The 20,999-nt window shown below is 49.2% G+C and overlaps 4 protein-coding genes and 1 non-coding gene across 5 annotated transcripts; 1 reads left to right on the top strand and 4 right to left on the bottom strand.

Moving 5' to 3' along the window:
* Positions 1-576: 576 nt before the first annotated feature.
* Positions 577-2,953, bottom strand: LOC117039135 (distal membrane-arm assembly complex protein 1-like). The gene is made up of 2 exons (XM_033136204.1): positions 2,623-2,953; positions 577-999 (listed from the first exon to the last, which is right to left on the bottom strand). Exons 1-2 carry the CDS (start codon positions 2,936-2,938, stop codon positions 935-937), a joined length of 381 nt encoding a protein of 126 aa, XP_032992095.1. The 5' UTR covers positions 2,939-2,953; the 3' UTR covers positions 577-934.
* A 1,949-nt stretch (positions 2,954-4,902) lies between these two features.
* Positions 4,903-5,688, bottom strand: LOC117061726 (ubiquinol-cytochrome-c reductase complex assembly factor 3-like). Its single transcript, XM_033174680.1, has 2 exons — positions 5,528-5,688; positions 4,903-5,228 (listed from the first exon to the last, which is right to left on the bottom strand). The coding sequence occupies exons 1-2, from the start codon at positions 5,645-5,647 to the stop codon at positions 5,097-5,099; spliced, it is 252 nt and encodes an 83-aa protein (XP_033030571.1). The 5' UTR covers positions 5,648-5,688; the 3' UTR covers positions 4,903-5,096.
* A 6,363-nt stretch (positions 5,689-12,051) lies between these two features.
* On the top strand, positions 12,052-14,676 carry LOC117061785. The gene is made up of 3 exons (XM_033174751.1): positions 12,052-12,308; positions 13,759-14,173; positions 14,591-14,676. Exons 1-3 carry the CDS (start codon positions 12,120-12,122, stop codon positions 14,632-14,634), a joined length of 648 nt encoding a protein of 215 aa, XP_033030642.1. The 5' UTR covers positions 12,052-12,119; the 3' UTR covers positions 14,635-14,676.
* Positions 14,677-15,250: 574 nt separating this feature from the next.
* CSKMT (citrate synthase lysine methyltransferase) lies at positions 15,251-18,573 on the bottom strand. The gene is made up of 2 exons (XM_033136332.1): positions 18,476-18,573; positions 15,251-16,844 (listed from the first exon to the last, which is right to left on the bottom strand). The coding sequence occupies exon 2, from the start codon at positions 16,825-16,827 to the stop codon at positions 16,177-16,179; it is 651 nt and encodes a 216-aa protein (XP_032992223.1). The 5' UTR covers positions 16,828-16,844; positions 18,476-18,573; the 3' UTR covers positions 15,251-16,176.
* Positions 18,574-19,655: 1,082 nt separating this feature from the next.
* Positions 19,656-19,846, bottom strand: LOC117039329. The gene has a single exon (XR_004425750.1). It is a non-coding gene; the product is annotated as a U2 spliceosomal RNA (small nuclear RNA).
* Positions 19,847-20,999: the final 1,153 nt, after the last annotated feature.

Here is a 20,999-nt window from a genome sequence, read left to right as displayed (position 1 = left end):
AACTAACAAATGTAATGAATAGCAATAATTTTAAAACATTAACACCTGAAAGCTTTTTTTAAAAAAAAACACCAGCCACCTGCCCTCGCAGCTAATAATTTCAAAGTTCCTAGAAACAGTATATTTAAGGTATCAAAAGACCTGGGTGAAGAGGACTGTTTTTAAATTCCACCTGATTGTTCATAATGAGGAAGACAGGTGCATCTCAATTGGGGGGGGGGGATTACACAAATAAGGAGCCACCACTGAGAAGGCCATGCTGCTTATGGGGGTCACTGCCAATTGGACAAACCTTCCAACAGGGTCCTGGATGGCTGGTTTTTGAGCAGCTCTTTTAAATAAGTTGTGTGCAATTGTAGGAATCAGTGTCTCTTGCAACTGTAGCAGCCTCTTTTAACAGCACTCAACAATTTCTAAATTAGTTTTGCATCCTTTTAAAAACTCTATTGAAGCCAGTAGCCCTCCCTGATCTCTTTCACAAATTGTGTTGTGTGATGGAGCGAGGAACCTCTTCCTTCCACTGCTCTTTGCATGCTGCTGCAATTAAGATAAAAAACAGGGAGGGGGACCCCTAAGTGAAACTACAGCCCCTGATGCGGAAACAGAGCTTGATTTAATTAAAACAAATCCAGTTAAATGTTTACATAGAATACATGGTGCTTAGGGGTGTTTTTTTTAAATGCAGGAGGAAGCAGATTTTCTCCCCTCCCAGCTATGACATACATCATAGCTTCTACTGACAATCTCCGTCGTAGGGAAAGCACGATACACTAAAGTCTCTGCAGAGGGTGCACGGTGTCTTCTTGGCATATAAACCAGCTTGCCACAGACATCACAAAAAAATCCAGGGTATTTCCCTCCATTAGTCTTTTATTGGCTACTGCTGCCAGATCCGGAAAAAGATGGTGGGCATCCAGTAATGGGGTACTGCTATTCACTCATCTTTCTTGTAGCTTCCAACTGGGTTTACCCACACGGTAACACCCCAACACAAGAGACCTGGAAGGGAGAAAAAGGAAAGCGTGTGAGGGGTGTGGCCTGAGGAAGAGTTCCAAAGGCCAGATAGAGGGGCCTATTTGGCCCCCTGGTCCTGAGGTTTCCCACCCTTGATTCTTAGTCATCCAAGGATGTATGCCACAAACAGCAGGAAGAAACAAATGGAGCCAGTGGCAGAGCTGACTTCGAAACAGACATCTCCAATACCCCGTGCAAGACGAGGGAAGAGAAATGATTGCTAGTCTATCTGATTTAAGGGCAGATTTCCTGCCCCATATATGTGGAATGATTTGGACTGTAGGAGGAATATTAGCACTCCTACTGAACCAACTTTCCCAAGTACAGTTTGTGGGGGGTCACCCTAGAAAATAAGGTGCACCTCTGAGCATAGATCAACCTCTGAACAAGAAATGGGCCTCAGTAATTAGATAAGTGGAAGATAAAAGTAATGACAACGGTTATTCACCAGGACACAGAGCTTCCATGGTCAACAGCATTCTACCTGCTGAGGGCCAGGTGCTGGAAACAAACAGGGTGGGAGGGGGACGACTGTCCTGACGCCCTGCTGAAGAGCGAATAAAACACTTGGCCGTAAAGAAGTCTCTGGCCTAGACAGGGAAGAGCTGCTACTTGGCTCGCAGAAGGTCCCAGGGGCTGAATCCCCCAAGGGCATCCCCAGAAAGGACCATGAGGAAGGGAATCTGGAGAGCTGGGGCTACGTTGTAGTAGGCAATATTGTCCTGATGTGCTACAAGGTTTCCTATGCTCCTGTTTGAAAACAGCACCTTCAGTTCACAACCATGAGGACTAGAACCTTAACTTTTCCTAGAGGCAGAGGCAGTTGATGTCCCTTGGGACTGGCAGGGTAAGGTCTGAAATCCACACCCACCGGCTCAGAAGGGCAGGCACAGTTACCTTTACTACAGTGAGCACAAATGCACTCTGCATATGCTCGGAGGCGACTTCACCCAAATGTCGACCTCACAGTCGGTCCTGGCGCTGAGCCCAGTGCCAGATTTACGTATGTGCTAAACAAGCTATAGCTTAGGGCCCACTCTCTTGGAGGCCCCCCCCCCAAAAAAAAATTTAAAAGAAAAAAACCCTGGATGTACATTTCCAAAATATGAGATAAGAAACAAAATAAAACCTACATACAGCAACAGTGTTTTGTGTTGTGTATGCTCCTATGATGTAAGTAATAGGCCCCACCTGCTGGCCTGCTCCCTAAAATATCACTGGTTTGCTCATTTCTATATATAGGGTGCCTACACGCTGCATGGAATGGTTGCATGGCAACATGTAGCATGCAGCTGCAGACTGCAGTGCAGCACAATTGAATATAGGTCAAGCTGTTGTATCTGCTATCTAATATTGAAGAGTGCTTGTAGACTGATGATCAGGCAGCACAGACTAAGGGTATGAGCATATATTCAACACAAAAAATAGCCACAATTTGTTGTTGACAAAGGACAGCTGGACATATAAAGGGTCCCATTACCTTCATTAGCTTAGGGCCTCATCAAACCCTAAATCCGGCCCTGGTGAGCCGCACCTCAGCCTGGAGCCGCCCCGCCCCCGCCCCCCCGGAACTGGGCTCCCCGCACCTCTCTGCGCCCCCTCACTTACAGATGGCGAAGGTCATCTGGGCGATGTTGCCCATGCTGGGAGGGATCCTGTGGCTCATAATCCGGAGGGGCCCCGAACAGACGAAGAAGGAGGAGGCGATCAATGCCCCCCCGCTCAGGGCGCGGCAGCTGAAGCAGGACCAGAAAAAGGAGCGTTTCTGCTCCGGTGAGGAAGCGGCGCCCTGGACACTCGAAGACATGCCTCGGCTTTCCTGCGGGGGGAGGAAGATGGCGGCGCCCGGAAGCCGTTCTGCTTCCTGTCCCTCGTCTCGGTGGAAGCAGAAAGGGGGGCGTGCACTGCAATGGGTGTCCGGCATGCCAACAACTCCCCTATCGATTGGTTCCCCCATCGATTTGGATTGTGACGCTGGCTCCCGGCAGCGTTTGCAAATGGAGGCAAATCTCAAGAGGAGAGGAAGGGGGAATTTCCTCCCTCCAGGAGATATTAGTTAGGAAACATCAAGCAGATTACTCCAGCTATTTGCCCACTTCTCCATCTGTATAAAAGCCGGCTTTCCAATATTCTTCAGTGGAAGAATAGAACTGAGGATAAGGCTTTTGCAAGGGAAAGGGGCTTATGTAGGCTGTGGCGATAGCAGGTTTGATTCTGATGGGTGGGCTTCATAGAGAGCAGGTTTAGTCCATGCTTTGGCTGGCCTACTAGGGCAAATCATAGAGTGGGAAAACTCCAAGGGTCATCTAGTCCAACCCTTTTGCAATGCAGGAATCTCAGCAACAGGTCCCCCATCCAATGCGAAACCATACGGGGGCACTGCCCTGTCAATGCATCATCCCACAGCTAGCCGTCACTTGCCTGCCTTCTGATATACAACCAGTCCAGGAGGCAGCCCTGCCTGTCAGATTTCTACTCCTTTGTGTCAGTGTTGCTTCATGTAAAACTCAACCAGGAGGAAGATGGGGACAGTACTAGAATTACATGGTTCCAGCTCCTGTTGGGCTCCCTGCCTTCTGCCCCAGCAGTTCCAAGGGGTGCCAGCCACCACAGACTGCACCCAAATGGTCTTCATAAGATTTCTCATTCCCCCCCCCCCCACGCATGCCAATGAATAACTGTCATTCAGTCTAACGGGGAAACATTTAAGTCAGGGGTGAGGAACCTCTTTCTCCAGTGATGACAAACTCGAACGTCCATCACCCCTGACCAGGATACTGAAAGAACCATGAATTATGGGAGTCCAACAACTTTCAGCAGTGCACAGGTTCCCTAAGTACTGTTCATGGCAATGTTACTGCTCATACCAAGAACAAACTCAGCTGGTCTCTAAGGTGCTACTGGAAAGAATTTTCTATTTTGTTTTGACTATGGCAGACCAGCACGGCTACCCACCTGTAAATGTTACTGCTGTGAGGGCCCAACCAACCTACCATTCCATCCCTAGCAATGGATGGCCTGAACCTCAAGTGATAAGAGGTCATGGAAGACAGGGGTAAGGAAGCTTTTTTTCAGCACAAGAGGACCATGTTCCTTTCTGGGCAAGCTTCTGAGGACCACATGCCAGTGGTAGGCAAAGCCAAAGGCAAAAGTAGGCACTACAATGAATGTTATCTTGGTACAGTGGTCTAGTTTCTACACAATTACCTTGGTACCCTCCACCCAGGCAAACATGACGTAGGATCAGAGTTCAAGGCTGCATTCCACCCAGGCAAACACTTCTGAGGCACAAAGCAGGTGAGAGGAGCAACTTGAAGAAAATTCTGAGAATCAGATTGGGAGGCCTGAAGGTCTGCATTTGGCCCCTGGGTATCCTGCTCTGGCTGTAAAGTGTATGTTGTCATCATACAGACAACCTGGCAAAATATAAGCCCCCTCTCTCTCTACACACACATATTTCTATCGTAAGGTAATGGGACCCCTGACCATTAGGTCCAGTCGTGTCCGACTCTGGGGTTGCGGCGCTCATCTCGCGTTACTGGCTGAGGGAACCGGCGTACAGCTTCCGGGTCATGTGGCCAACATGACTAAGCCGCTCCTGGCGAACCAGAGCAGCGCACGGAAACACCGTTTACCTTCCCGCCGGAGCGGTCCCTATTTATCTACTTGCACTTTTGACATGCTAGGTGGGCAGGAGCAGGGACCAAGCAACGGGAGCTCACCCCGTCGTGGGGATTTGAACCGCCGACCTTCTGATCGGCAAGCCCTAGGCCCTGTGGTTTAACCCACAGTGCCACCCGCATCCCTAATTCTAAATTTCTATCGTAACTACAAACTTTTTTTTTACAGCTAGTTTACAATAAACCCTTAAATAAGTACAGATGTCACTGTGATTTACAAAGGAAATTTTATCGCTCAATGTTTACACCAAAGCAAGCCTTAGAGCAAGAAGAAAGAAAAAACAGAAGAACCGCTCCATTGAAGAGACAGTAAAGTCCTCCTAGATCCAGCATGGAGCAGCTTCTGCAAAGTTCTCAGTTTAGAATAGAGTCCAGCCAGCACAGACTCTTTCTGTTTCACTGCTATTTTTTCCAGGGCCACGGCTTGTGAGCCACATTCTCATCAGTCTTCGCTGCCTCTTTCAGGATCTCCATTACCATGGCGTTATGTCTTCGCCGCTCAGTCAACACCTGTGGGGTATCTTCGGCAAACTCCTGGAGAAAGAAATAAAGATGTTTAGAAGATCCAAGAGAGGTGCCTTCAAGGATGAAGTCAAACCGCTGGAAAGTTGCCGCTACGGCTATAGAGACAGACACGTGCCCATTGGGGCCAGTATATTCTACTCTGACTGGCAGCAGCTCTCTCAGGATTTCTGGGGTCTCTTTCTCGTCAGCTGCTACCTTTAGCCGGAAATGCCACGGGCTGAGCCCGGGCTCCCCGCATGTGCTCGGAGCGGCACCGCCGCTTCCTCTGACCTCCACCGCAAACCACGAATACTGGAGCTTTCGCCCACCTTCGCCATCTCCTTCCTGCGCGCTTCGTCCGGCGCGAACACGGCCCAAAGCACAACTCCAACGCCCGTGAATCCCGCCACGAACACGATCCCCTTTGCTACGCGGTAGGCAGTCCCCATTGAAGCAAACGACACCCAAAAACACCCCCGAAAAAACAAGCGGGAAGAACCAACCTCCCTGGAAGAGCGAGGGGAAGAAAAAAGGTGACGCACCACCTAGGAGCAGATGTGTGTCCGGGCTAGAGTGTCCCGGCCGCAACCTAGAGATAAGAAAAGGAGAGAGTTTTGGAGATGTTAACGGAGCGCCAAAGAGGGAAGGGAGTCTTGCTCTTTCTAACTCGGGTCTTCATTTGTGTTAGAAAAATTATTTCGTATTTGGTTTTTTTAAAAAATTGGTTTTTAAAATTGCCCTGAAAATACCGTAGCTCGGTGGCAGAGCATCTGCGTTGCATTGCACAAGATTCAGTCCCCAATGGCATCTCTGAAGAAGCTCCTTGAATGAAATCCTGGAGAGCCGCTGCCAGTCAGTGTAGGCAGTACTGAGCTAGAAGGGCCGGTAGATGATCTGATGGAAGTAGAAGGCAGCTTCCTCTTCTTTATTTTCTTTTCTCTGTGTTACTCTGGAGGGAAAGCGAGGCTGATGCGAATTGTAGTCCAAAATATCTGGCGGACACCAGACGGGTGAAGGCTGCCTTTGAGAGCGCTCAATTTACCGCATGCTCCTTGCAATCCTGTTTAGCAAACTAAGCTAAACGCTCTAAAACTGCCAAGCCTGCCTGATATTTATTGGCAATTGGCATCTGTTGATTGCTACTAATTACCTTATGTGACGGGTTTCTTTTCCCCTGGAAAAATAAAGCACGGGGGGGTGGGGCGGAATCCCACCTCACATCACTGGTAAAAAATATGCCCAAGGGGTGATTTTATGGTGTGTTGGAAACCTTATATCGGATCTTAATGTCTCATAATGACCAAAGAGCAGAATGAGATTATCCTCGTATTCATTATTTTTAAAAGGTAAAGGACCCCTGTCAGTTAAGTCCAGTTGCGAACCACTCTGGGGTTGCGGTGCTCATCTCGCCTTATAGGCCGAGGGAGCCGGCATTTGTCTGCAGAAAGTTTTTCTGGGTCATGTGCCCAGCATGACTGAGCCGCTTCTAGCGAAACATAGCAGCACACAGAAACGCCGTTTACCTTCCCACCGGAGCAGTACCTATTTATCTACTTGCACTTTGACGTGCTTTCGAACTGCTAGGTTGGCAGGAGCGGGGAGCGAGCAAGGGGAGGAATGAGTAATTAACAGTAGAAATAAGTAAAGTGCATCTACCTTGCATGCAGCAGGTCGCAGGTTCAAGCCCCAGGACCCCCAGATCTGAAGCCCTGGAGAACCACTGCCAGTCAGTCAAGAATCAGAGAATTGTATAGGACCCTGAGGATCATCTAGTCCAGGGGTAGGCAACCTAAGGCCCGTGGGCCGGATGCGGCCCAATTGGCTTCTCAATCTGCCCCGTGGACAGTCCGGGAATCACAATGTACTTCAGTGTGTCCACAGTCGGGTAGTGTGATTTTGTGGCTATGTGCACGTGTACACATTGAAAGGCCCCCATCTGTTTTCAGGTCAAATTTCTGCATTCCTGTGCACACCAGAGAGGGGAACAGTGTCTTCACCCAATACTGCTTAGCTGATTTGTTTCCCCGAACTGGCAAACCCCACCTGCCACAGAATTCCTATTCAAGGAAGATGTCTTCTGCACATGTGAGCCGTCATCTGCCTGAACAGTACACATCTCAGCTTGCATTTTCAAATCAGGTGGCAGGTGGTTTTTGGGGAAATGCATCAGACAGCAGAATTTCTAGATAGACTACGGGATACAGATGAGTGTGAGGCTTCAAATGCCTGCGTTGGGACCACATTGGAGCCAGAGTTTATGACAATGTGCACACAGCCTATGATGGATTCCCTTCTCCCCTTAATTGGATTATCATCAGATCTGGGAAATCCAAATTAATTGGAGGGCGGGGGACTTGACTGAGGATGCTGGGAAACCAGACACAAGTAACTTAATATCCACATTAAATTTATGAGTGGATGAGGGCATATCATGTCAGAGGATGCTTCACAAAAATGGATCACATGATAGGAGATGTGAGGTTGTTGCCTGGATGAACTGAAGCTGGATAATGCTGTTAATGTTGATTGCCCCTTGAGGGGTAATCCTTCAGGTGCCATATTGTTTACCAGCCCTTGCTCCTGTGCTGTTAGAGATGTCGGTAGACTAGCACACTCCTCTCTGAGCCATTTAAATAGAAGCCCCAGAGTTTGCTCTTGCCTTGCTGGGTGGACAACATTCTGATTTGAGTATCGTTTTTCATCTCATCTCATCTCTCGTACCTTCTTCCACAGTAATTTACTGATGCTGGGACTTTATTGTGAGGTTGCCTTTTTTAAATCGATGGGTGCCTCCTTCAGCGATGCACATGCATCGGAAAGGTTAAATGTATTATTATTATTTTTAAAAAACCAGAAGTCCAACTTGAGGGTCAAGCCGCTATTAAAAGCAGAGGTGCAGGCCCAGCTGGGTTAGTTCCATCAGTTGGCAACCGCTTACACCTTGATATTTGCAATGAGGCACACACAAAGGACAGGAACCACCAATGTCTGCTTTAAGTAAGGCATTCCCCACCCTTGGCACTAGCCCTGTGACAATCTCTGCCTTGAGCTCATTAGCTGTGCTTTGAGTTTCCATGATCTCAGAGGGCGATTAATATCCAGGGAAGAGAGATGGATGGCCAGTGTCCTGGGGTGACCTCACCCCCTGGATCTGGAAGCCCCTCCCTCTCTCCCCCCCCCATTGCTCTGTTATTCTGTCCTGAGTCTGGGGAAGCGAACACCCTCTCTGCCCCACCAATTCCACCAGACAAGGAAGAGGGATATTTCCACTTCTGCCGGAAGAAGGTGAGCCCTGGGAATTGGAAGAGGATCCACCCAAGATCCCACAGGATCGATTTCCAGGAAAAAGGTGAGAAACTGAAGGGGAGGGGTAGAGAGTTCCTCTTGGCAGATTGCCAACTGCACCTGCTCTCCTGCCTTGTTTTAGGGGAGTTCCTATAGGAACATAGGAAGCTGCCTTAGGCTGAGTCAGGCTGTCGGTCCATCTAGCTCAGTATCGCCTGCACTGACTGGCAGCAGCTCTTTCAGGGTTTCAGAGAGGAATCTCTTCTTCCCAGCCCTACCTGGGTTGAATCGGGGACCTTCTGCATGCAAAACATGGAACCACTGAGCCATGGTTCCCCCCCCCCCCAAATAAAGTAAGATTCCATGGTTCCTCATAGTTCTGAAGGCAAGAGCCGATTTATTTCATTTCATTAAGTTTATATCCAAGCCTTGCTCCCAAAGGAGCTCAGGGTGACAACCAAAAAGTAATAAAACAATTAAGAAATACTGGAATACTGGGGGGGGGGAGGAGCCAGTGGGAAAGGCTTCTTCAAAAATGAATGCCTTTAGCAGGTGCTGAAAATAATATACAGTACAGGAATATGTGAAACTGCCTTTTAGCTCAGTCCATCTAACTCAGTTATTGTCTACACTGACACATCAACCATAGATAGATAGGTTGGGGAGTCAGTTCTGGTAAGGAATGTGTAGCCTCTTTAGTTACCTGTTAATTCCCAGACCCAATTTCAACATGCTAGTAAATGAGGACTTCAGTATGGTATGCCACACATTCTGCAATTGGAACTTTCCCCTCTGGTTCTGCTCCTGTGCCTTGTGCACCAGAAATATTTTTAAGAAGAGTGAAGCTTTTATTCAGGGTAGAGACAAAATATTTGAGGTGGGGAGGGGAAGCTTCACCTCTTTAATTTCTACATGTCAAGAACATGTTTGTTTGTGGTTGTTGTTTTTTTAATGTGGCAAAGTTCCCAAACAGCTTCTCTTGAGAGCGCTCACACCCACACTCTCCATTTAAAGCACATCTCTACCACTTTGTGTCTTCCCTCCAATAGTCTCGGGAGGAGTTGTAGCCTGTTATGGGTGCTGGGAACTATAGCTCTATGAGGGATCTCCCAACTCCTCTCAGCACCCCTTGGCAAATGACAGTTCCCAGGATCCTTTGGGGGAAGCTGCGACTGCTTAAAGCAGTATAGGAGCGTTTTCAACATGTGGTGTGACCTCAGATTCTGACCAGCCCAACTTTGACATTGCTGCAAATCCCTTAGAGTTTAGGATTGCTTCAGGAGTTATAAGACTCTGCATTTAATGAGTCTGCCGTGCACCGGAGGAGAATAATATTTCAGGTCCAGGGAGAGAAGGCTCCCCCAGCTGGAATATTTTTGCCACAATAACACCCTGTTATAAGAAAAAACTGCTCCTTTTGCCCTTATGGGGAACCCAAGAGCCCATATAGAGTCCTTAAGTAGATTCACTATCGGTAGGAGAAAATAACAGAGGCCAACCAGAGAATATTGAGAAGCAAAGCAGCTAGTAAGCCTGAACTTTATTAAACTGTTGCAACAGGGTCCCCCACTCTCCCCACACAGGGAGGGAGGAGAGGAACCCAGAACATTGGTGTGCAAGCTCTTATATAGACTTTTGAAATTGCACACCCTGTAGCTCAAGACCACCCCCCAAAAAACATCATACATACATCACAGAAAGAGGTGGTTCTCAGCAGAAATTCGAGCGTGTTGCTTCTCTCCTGTCTGCCAGGATACCTTATAATGCCTTATCTCTGATTGCCTTTTCTGGGTAGCCTAGCCATTCCTTTGAGATGGCAAATACTTCCTGAATCTCTTACGCACAGAGCCGTCTCATCCATAGAAGCCGGTGGCGCGGTGCGCCAGGGCGCTGGCCGCCCCAGGGGCGCCCCCGCGAGCCCGCCGGCATACCGGGCTCCTCCTCCCCAACCCGCCCCCGCCCCCACGGGCAGGCGGGCACTCGCGCGCCGGCGGGCGCGCTGTAAGCCGCCCGCCCTCGCCTCCCAGAGCCCCAGCTGGAGCGCTGGAGCGGCGCGGGGCTTTGCGCGACCTTCCAGCACTCCAGCTGGGGCTCTGGGAGGCGAGGGCGGCCGGCTCGCGTTCCCGCGCGCAGCCGGCCGCCCGCCCAATGCAGCGCGAGCTGCCCAGCAGCGCCGCGCCGTCCAGCTGCGCGCGGAGCGCGAGCTGCGCGGGAGCGGGAGCCGGCCGCCCTCGCCTCCCATCCCGGAAGCGCTGGAAGGGCGCGCAGAGCCCCGCGCCGCTCCAGCGCCACGCCCCTCACCCCCCGCTCGCCCACCCCCCTCCCAAGGGGCGGCAAGCGCGGGAGGGAGGCGGCGGAGAGGCGGCATGGCGGGGGCGCCGGAGGGATAGCCGCGCCAGGGCGGCAAATCCCCTTAAGACGGCTCTGCTTACGCATATTGATAGTGTGCTCAGCTTAACATATACTTGCCAGGCTGTATTTACAGGGAGGTGTAAGCCAGTCCAAAGACAACTGAAACAAAATAAAAAATAAAATAAAAATTCCTTCCAGTAGCACCTTAGAGACCAACTAACTTAGTTGGTCTCTAAGGTGCTACTGGAAGGAATTTTTTAATTTTGTTTTGACTATGGCAGAGCAACACCTACCTGTAACAAAGACAATTGGAAAGCTTTCCCCATTTCCTTCCTCCTCGCAGAGAAATGTTTGAGGTCAATATATAACCCCTTCACACAACATGTTCCATGTGGGTCTGCTCTTCTCAGAGGGAAGTAGCAGGCTGCCTATGCAGCTGGGGTCACGTCACCACAGACCCTTTGCTCCACATGCAATGACGGGATATAATGTGGGCATATTTTATGGCTGAAGGATTATCTGGCCACGAGGACAAAGAGCTTTAGCACTTCCGTGAGATCCCAGGCCAGAGTCAGGGCACTCAGACCCTAATCCTTCTTAAGCGGCCGCAACCTGAGCTCTCTGCTGTCAAAGAGGGATACGATTCTGAGGCTGCACGCACACCTCACATTCAAAGCAAAACATGAAACAATCATGGCTTCCCCCTCAAAACAAGGGGGGCGGGCGGGGAGGAGCTGTTGTTTGTTATTACAGACTGTCCAAGTGTCCCTGTTTTCCAGGGACTGTCACGGATCTACAGAAGCTGTTCTGGTTTCTGATTTGATCTCGGAATGTGCTGCTTTTCCTTAAGACATCCCTATTATTTTATCAGATTGATGTTGGAGGGTATGCGTTAAGGTTGCTGAAAGTTGCTCAGAGACCTCTCTCTTCCTCCCGCAGAACTACAAGTTCCCCGTGAAAAGATATTGTTATACCTCTTTGGGAACTGTAGTTCTGTGAGGGGTCTCCCAACATCTCTCTGCACCCTTGACAAAGGACTGCTCCCCATAATTCTTGTCATATTAAAAGAGTTTAAAATGCTTGTAAAACTCTGTTGGTTCTGATGACACAAGATGAGGCTGTGGCGACTGTGTCCTCTCAGATCTTGTTTTGCTTGTGTGTGTGTGTGTGTGTGTGTGTGTGTATTCATTTTTATTTTTTTGTTATGGATAGGGGCCTCAAAAGCTGGAAGGGGCCTGAGTCTCTCTGGACCTCTTGAGAGAGTCTGCTCTCCCAGATGCAGTCATGACTGAAATGATGAGGGGCTGTGAGGGCCCTGACACCCCGTGCGAAACGTGTGCTGCGTGCCAGATGTCTACAGGAGGTCTGGATCCTGCCGTGAGTGGTGAGCCTGGTCCGAACACTGATCAGGAGATGCAGTGGATCTCAGCCAGGGAGGACAGTTCCCACCAAGCGCCTTCTTTGAACACCCAGGTAAGACGGGAACGCTCTTTCGAGCTGCTGTCCACCTCCGTCTTCAGATAATATAATTCCCCTACTATGCAAGTTGAGCAATTTCCCTTATCCTTCTCATCCAGTGTCTAAAGCACGAATCAGAAAGCCAGTGAATGCCCTCATTGATGCTCCCTGTTCACTAGGGTCTTGGCAACTGGGACATCCAAATGCAAGCTTTGCCGGAGTTGAACTGCTAGCTCTAAGCAGAGGCTCTGTGGGTCAGCTCTGCTGCTTTGTCTATTCTGCAATTAGAGTCTCCCCCCCCCCCAAAAGCAAGTTTTATTAATCAGAAGAGCCATATTTACCAGGAAAGAAAACGGCAAACTGGAGATGATGTGAGCAACACAAACCTTATCCAAATGCATAACAATTTGCTAACTGCAGAATTGTAAAGTTGGAGGTCAGCTAAGCCACTGGCTCCCATCAGCCCCAGCTGGCACAGCCGATGGTCGGGGATGATGGGAGTTCAGTGAGGTTTCCAGAGTCCAACTCCCCCCAGCCCCTCCGATGGTCAGAGGCGAAGGGAGTTGTAGTCCAACAACATCTAGAGGGCTACAGATTCCCCACGGCTGAGCTAGAGCAGCCCAGTAGGTGGTTGTTTGGCTTCTGCTGGAGGAAGGGAGAACCCACCCATTCCTCTAGGGCAGGAGTCCCCAAACTAAGGCCCGGGGGCCGGATGCGGCCCAATCACCCAATCCTGGATGGTCCGGGAATCAGCGTGTTTTTACATGAGTAGAATTTGTGCTTTTATTTAAAATGCATCTCTGGGTTATTTGTGGGGCATAGGAATTCGTTCATATTTTTTTCAAAATATAGTCCGGCCCCCCACAAGGTCTGAGGGACAGTGCACTGGCCCCCTGCTGAAAAAGTTTGCTGACCCCTGCTCTAGGGCATTGGCTCCATTGTCAAATTCGCTCTGACCATCCATAAGCTGCTTGAAATCTACCTCCCTGTGACTTGTAAAGCCCCCACGGCTGCATGCACACCACACATTTAAAGCATGCGACTTCCCCCAAAGAATCATGGGAACTGCAGTTTGCCCCTATTATTCCCTGCACCCTTAGAATCATAGAATCATAGAGTTGGAAGAGACCACAAGGGCCATCCAGTCCAACCCCCTGCCAAGCAGGAAACACCATCAAAGCAATCCCGACAGATGGCTGTCAAGCCTCTGCTTAAAGACCTCCAAAGAAGGAGACTCCACCACACTCCTTGGCAGCAAATTCCACTGTCGGACAGCTCTTACTGTCAGGAAGTTCTTCCTAATGTTCCCAGGATTCATAGGAGGGGGAATCCTGAGCTTTAATTAAACACTTGGTGTGCAGCACCCAGCCTAGTCTAAGTCCTGAATTCACAAAATTGTGTACGTGTGAACAGGCCTTCCGTCCTTTGATTTGGGTTAAAACTTCTTCTAAACTTCTCTCTTCAGCTCTTCCTAAGCCCTCCCCAGGGCCTGGGGGCAGATCCCTTCCGGAGCTCCCCCTCGGAGTCATGCGGCGACCTCCCTGGCGAGACCTACGAGGAGATGTCCAGGGACCCCCTTGAGCTGCCCTGCGAGGAGATGTGCGTCCGGGCAGCCCCTTGCGGGGGCCAGTGCCCAGAATCCCCATGCGAGGAACTGTGTGAGAGTGTCTTCAAGCGGCCAGCCTCCCGGAGGCTGTATGAAGACGAGTGTTATGTGGAGACGTGGTCAGGGAAGTCTCGCCTGCCCTCCATTGTAGTGGAACCCAGCGAAGGGGGCGATGTGGAAAGCGGGGAGCTGCGGTGGCCCCCCGACTTCACGTTGCTGGAGGAGGCTGAGCAAGACGAGCTCTTTGCTGACGGCGAGGAGGCCTTGGGGGCAGGTGAGTGTCCTACTAGTGCCCACCCCGCAAATCCCAACTTGATCTGTGGGTGGGCCTTTTTTCAGCCAGAACTTGCTGGAACTCAGTTCTGGCACCTCTACTTTTATTTTTGTTGTTTTGGTTTAATTATTTACTTACGATTTAGCTTGTATTTTATTCTATTCTTGTGAACTGCCCTCAGATCTTTTGATGAAGGGTATAATAATAATAATAATAATAATAATAATAATAATAATAATAATGGGAGAGGTTCATGGTGAGTTCTGGCAACTCTTTTTCTAGAAAAATAGCACCCTAGTATGCCACACTTTACTGAGTGAATACGGCCCAGAATCCTCTGTGAGAGATTTTCAGGTTATCCAGGCCCCAGGTCCCCCTGTAACCTCATCCCCTCTTCCCGTTTTCTTGTTTTCCAAGGATTGTCGTCTTTCGACAGCGATGTGGAGGAGGTGCTTCTGTAACGTTCTGCCCAACGTTCCTCCGGGACAGATGGACAGAAACGGCAGCTTCCCGACGCCATCCACGTCTGATCCCGACTTGGCAACATCTTGGAAAGGGACTCCGGGCATCGCCTTGGAAAGAAGCAAAAGTGGCTTCTTGCTGTTTTGTTTCGGGGTGTCTCTCGAAGGGGTAGCAGACCCCCCCGCCCAGGCAAAGGGGCCTGCAGACAAACATGGCAATGGCGACTTCAGCGTCGTTCTATCAACCGGGATGAACGTCTGTCAGTGGAGGATTAGGCCTAAAGCTCCTGCCCACAATTCCATCTTCTTTTCCATTTAGCCCTTGGCTTAAACTGGGGCAGGAGAGGCAAATGTGACTCTCTAGGTCTAGAAATGTGAAGGCTTGGGAGGGGAAAAAAACATGGAATAATAATATTTTTTAAATAAACCCCCCCACCCCGGCCTTCACATCTCAAGCCAAACCTCTGTCTGGCCCTTGGGACTCTTTCCAGTCACCTCTGCTCCTCAGACACACCCGCTTTCCCTTAGGCCCCCGAAAGGCTGCCTAAAAGAGAATGTGGCCCTCAAATTGAAAGGGGTTCTCCACCCTTGTTTTTTTTTGCCTGTGCCTAAATCTATATACATGCAGACCTGGAAGGAGCAGGTCTGTAGCTTGCGGGTAACTCCTGGATCCAGCCCTGTCACTGAAGCCTCAGGTGCTTATTTCGAGCTTCAGCCAGTTTGCCAGCTTTTGGACAGAAATGACTTGGCCACTGTGTTCCACCCTCTGGTAACTTCCAGCTGGATTACTGCAACACACTGCATGCGGGGCTGCCCTTGAAGATAGTTTGGAAACGTCAAATGGCCCAAATTGCAGCAGCCGGGTTAATGTCTGGAGTTCTCAATTACTTAGGCCCCAAATAACCGGTATCTGAATGGCTGCCTCTCGAGTGTTAGGATTGGCTGAGTGGGCCCTGTTAGTAGTTCCACCACCCTCACAAATCTGGGGTGGTGGCAGATCCTCAATTGTGAAATTCCTCCCCACAGAGTTGTCTATGGCACCTACGTTATGTAATTTTTGTCATATGCCGAAGATTAACTTCTTTGACACCTCAGGTATACTGGTATGTATATCTTAGAACCCACCCTATTCTCTCGACTGTCATTTGTTCTAACTTATTTTAAAATAATGTGTTTTTAAATTGTTGTAACCCACCCTGGAACCCGATGGTGAAGGGTGTGTGAGAAATGTAATAAACGAGAAGAACTCTCAACCGGCTCATTTTCATTCCCTTTTGCCATTCCTGTTGCTTTCTCCCTCCAGCTCTTTCTTCCCTGGGTAGGCTTGCTTACACAGAAAAAAGTTTTCAGCAGACATTAAAAACAGCACAGCAAAGGCGCCTGCCTCAAATCAAGTGGCGGGGAGTTCCAGAGAGCAGATGCTGCCACACACTACACAATTGATTCCTCGAAGAGCATTAGCTAGCACCCAGTTTCTGAACCCCAGCTGGCCTCGAAGGTTTTACTTCACCCCCATAGGATACAGTTTTTTCGGTTCCTCTTCTATTTGGCAGCTCCACTGGTCCCTGAAGAGTCTGGGCTTACTACGTAAGCGTAGTAACAGATGCCACTGATATGCGTGATTTCCTTCACGGTAACTTTCACCCCCCCTGCCTGTTCCAAAAACGGTACCCTGGCATCCGGATCCTCATCGGAAAACTGAAGCAGGTTCCCCGTGGGCCTCAGCACCCTCAGGCACTCTGACACCAACGTCTTGGCTCTTCCCGGGCCCTGGGGGCATCGTAGCAGCGTATCACAGGTCCCCTTGTCGAGGATGAGGTGGAACGATCCCTCCTCGAAGGTGCTGCTCAGGGCAGTGGCATCGGCAAGGTAGCAGTGCAGTTCTGAAAGAGGGTGCCCCGGTGGGGGGCTCTCCCTCACCAGCTGGCGCAGGGAGTCAATGGCTGGAGGGGAGAAGTCCAAGCACGAGATGTGAAGTTGCCGGAGCGAGTCTCGAAAGAGCCCCAGACTTAAAGCAGACGTGCCGCAGCCGACGTCTAGTATTTGGGTCCGGCCGGCCAGCGAGCTCTGAAGGAAGGAGAGCAGGAACCCAGAGACATCTTCATAGGAAAAGAACCAGTCAAAGTGGCCAGGACGTGAAGCTCCTCTCTCCTTTGCGGTGTAGAAGCGGTCCCAGGCGTCACGGCGGTCCATTTGCCGAAGGAGATCATCTGGAAGATGGACGGAGGCAGAAGGCGCCGCGTGTCAACTGCGAGGCCACATATTTGCTGGACCCCACAAAATTTAAAACTAAACACGCAGGGTATTCTCCAGAGCGCAATCCTAAGCACATTTACTCAGAAGTTAAATCCAAGGTGGTTTACCTTTTGGCATTAAGCAGCCCTTTTTTGTGACTTAGAATCATAGAATCGGAGAGTTGGAAGGGACCCCAAGGGTCATCTAGTCCAACCCCCAGTCCCTCCAATCATGAACACAGGTGTTGTGTGCTGACTGAAATGCAGCTAAAATGGGACCACCAAGAATCAAGAGGAAGGAATCGGCATGCTCAAGGCAAACTGAGATTTGCCAATGCACCAACACCACGGAGGAGAAGGGGGGAAAGATTGGTTATATTCTTTTTTTAAAAAAAGTTTGGGGGGGGGGGGAAATGATAACTTACACTTAAATCCTGCTCTTACACAGTGTTGTAACGTGGGGTTAGTGATTTCGGTAAGTGATTTCAGCTCTCTGACATAGTAAGCAGGAGGCAGTTTCTTCACATAACAATTATTTATTCAGGCAACAAGACTGACTAACTGAGGAGAGGGAAGCTACATTTCTAGGGACCGGGAACTTGCTCGAAAGGGGTACATTTTGGAGGGAACAATTTCAAGCAATCACAATGCTGCCTTTTGATGGAAACCAATAAGACTGAGGATCCAAATACAGCAGCTTAAATGACCCAATAGTAGCTGTTCCTTCTGGAACAGAAAGGCAGTTACTTTACCCTAATGCAAATACAGACAATAGTAATACAGATATAAAAACCATTGAATCAATACACAACACACGGCATGATCTCTCATCCAAGGACTGAAGCACAAAACTGCTTAGCTTCTGCACCTGATGCTCTCAGACCAATTGTGTGTGTGTGTGTGCATGTGTGAGTGCGAGTGTGTATACACACATAAAAAAATTGCAGACAAACAGCATAAGACTCTTTACATAGCAGAGCATTCCTGTTTGGGGTTCCCTCCATCTGTGGTTGTGTATACATTTAAAGCACTCACCTTCCCTCAAAGAATCCTGGGAAACGGCGCTACAATTCCTGGCACCCCTTTAACGAACTACAGCTCCCAGAAATCTTTGAGGAGCACGTGTGCTTCAGATGTATGGTGCGTTTGCATTCAGAGCGAACGCTCCTTTGAGCAGGCAACACCATCTTAATAAATCTCCCAATCCAGAGGCATGCTCTGAGAAGAAGAAGAAGAGTTTGGATTTGATATCCTGCTTTATCACTACCCGAAGGAGTCTCAAAGCGGCTAACATTCTCCTTTCCCTTCCTCCCTCACAACAAATACTCTGTGAGGTGAGTGGGGCTGAGAGACTTCAGAGAAGTGTGACTAGCCCAAGGTCACCCAGCAGCTGCATGTGGAGGAGCGGAGACGCGAACCCGGTTCACCAGATTACAAGTCTACCACTCTTAACCACTACATCATGCTGGCTGAGCCCAGCCGCAGCCTAAGCTTGATGCAAGCAGATCAGGATGAATGCTCAGATCCCTTGAAAGGAGCCTTTTGCAAACCTTAATTGTGCAAAAGCTCCCTGCCCTCCCTCTCTCCTTGGCGTGAGAGGCACCCACCTGACCAAGAGGAAGAGGAAGAAGCAGAAGAAAGCGAGGAGCACACCAGGGTCCTGAAAACACCCCCGGGACCTTTCAGCCAGCTTGCTGCTGTTGCTGCTGCAGCCATCTTCGGGACGGGCGGGAGGAAGGGGGAAGGAGGAGCTAAGGAGAGTACAAGGAGGAAGTGGCTCAGCCTTGCAAAGCCGCATCTGTAGCCCCACCAGCAGCAAGAGACAAGCGGCATCTGGGTCAACTGCAAAGCAGGTCAAGCTTTTGCCACCATTTCCCTGATGTGTTTCGCTGCTGCTCTGCCACGTGGGAGGAGAAATGTTGAATAATCCTTGGAGGGAGCATGGACCCACCGATGTGTACTAGGGAAAGGGGTTGAGGTTGTTGGTTATCTGCTAATTGAGTGGGTAGGAGTATTGCTTCGTTTGCTGTTTGGGTTTTGCTAAGGTTGCTTGATAGTGTTTATTGGGCTACGGTGCTGTTGCGATTCTTCCTCGAATTTATTTATTTTAATTCATACAATTTAGACACCGCTAAACCCCTCAAAGAGGTCTACTATTCCAGACTTTTGAAACGTTAAAATAACATACGACTAAAAATAGATTAAAACTCGCATCGACTGTATAAAAACTTGCGCACGCTTGCAGGAACAAAAATATTTTTAGCAGGCACGGGAAAGAGTAAACTGAAGGCCTGATATCAATAGGCAGGGAGTTCCAAAGTGTACTTGTGCTGCCACCCAAAAAGAATTGAGTTATTGAAAATGCGGAATGGGTTTTATGTGGCATGTCTATGTTGCAGACACGTTTCATCTTTAAGCTCACATATAGGATTTAATTCCCAAAGCTTCAAACGTTGTTATGGGGTCGAAGCCCTTTGTTATTGTGAATATGTGAATGAGCATGCTGGGATAGCTCAGTCGGTAGAGCATGAAACTCAGCTTCAGGATTCTGAGTTCAAGAGCCCCCGCCCCAATTGGGTAAAAGAGGCGGATGGGCTAGATGATCGCCAGAGATTCCTTCCAATGGAACATAATGGGTGCCTTTCTTTGAGACATGAGAAACCGAATCAAGCTTACACAAAGCATTTAAAAGAAACATCATATTTTCGGTCCAAGATAAACCACAGCTAAGTAGCACACAAGGCACTTAATTATCTATTTTTTGAAACCAGCAATATTCCCCCCGAAGGGAGGTGCACCGTTCCTGGAGGTACTGCAATACCAGGTCGATGCATGGAGTGGACGGAGCAAGCCCCTATTCCATCTCCCAGCTCCAAAAATCCATTTAATATATAGTCCTCAAATAGAGGACATATCAGATATTAAACTGATAAGAACAGATACTACACTTGATCTTAGCCAAAAGGCCGAGAAGCGATACCAAGCACTCCACAAATTACGCGGGTCTCCTTTCCCGATGCTTTTACAATTGTCGGTGGGTACCTGGGTGCTGCAAAGCTCTCACTGCCCCCTCGGAATCAGCACCGTTTCCAATTCCACAAAATACACTCTGACAATATGTCTACTTCTGCTGTCCACCTCAGCACCCTCTTGATGGACAATTTAACCTCAAAACTAGATGATTATTTCGATCTTATCAATTTCTCAGCCGTCTGCCTGGTTACTCCGATGGCGATTGGTGCGAAATCTGCATACTCCCGCCCATTTACACGTCAGGGTCCTTGTAACTGTTAACTCATTGCGTGACAGTACAAGTCCTATAAGTTTCCCGTTCCTAACTTCCTGTTCCCCTTGAGAGCCATCCGGCAAAAACTCAGCTGTCAAGCCAAACAAAGCAGAGTTGCAGAATAAATATTTCCCTTATTCCAAGCAACTGTAACGAACTGCAGGTTTCCAGGCCGTGGTGCCTGGTTTGCATTGGGACTGAAGCGGGAACGCAGGGAGCCCAGGCAGGAGGTGGAGCCAGAATGACAGGTGGGGCCAGATAATTCTCGCGTTGCTCTCCTCCTCCCCCTCCCTGCTGAGTTCTGCAAAGACAAGTCTGAATCTAAGGAGGAGGAAGCTGGCAGGCAGCCCTCCCCATTCTGGTTGTTCCCTAGGAAGGCAGGCAGAAGGGGGCTGGCGGAGGACAGATTGAGGTTGATGTGGCAGGGGCCATTCCTTTAAATGGGCAGATGAGATCTAATGTCCATATCTGCATGGCATTTCCTTTGCACGGAAATGAATGGCCGTTGCACTGAAACGAGCATTGTAAAATAACATAATCATACTGTAATTCTTTGTGTAAAATTCTGCCACAGCAGACAGCTAGTGGAATAACTTGACTCTTGTTGGAAGGCAAACTTCAGCAGAAAGGAATCAGTGCTGCTTGTGAGGAGCAGGAGTAAGGACGGAAATTGATGCCTTCTTAAATCTCTAATTTATTGGGCAGCAGTGGTGGGGAATTCCTGAAATCTGCTGCACATTTGTTAACCTGTTCATTAAAATGCCAGGCATTGTGTAGTCAAAATGGCGCCCTCCCTGGAGATATAAGCAGGCAGGACTGTTTGGAAAGTACAACAAATATATATA

This window comes from Lacerta agilis, chromosome 17 (assembly GCF_009819535.1).
Source record: "Lacerta agilis isolate rLacAgi1 chromosome 17, rLacAgi1.pri, whole genome shotgun sequence".
NCBI lineage: Eukaryota > Metazoa > Chordata > Lepidosauria > Squamata > Lacertidae > Lacerta > Lacerta agilis.
The sequence above is the reverse complement of the archived record's forward strand: the minus strand, read 5'-3'. Positions and strand labels throughout refer to the sequence as shown.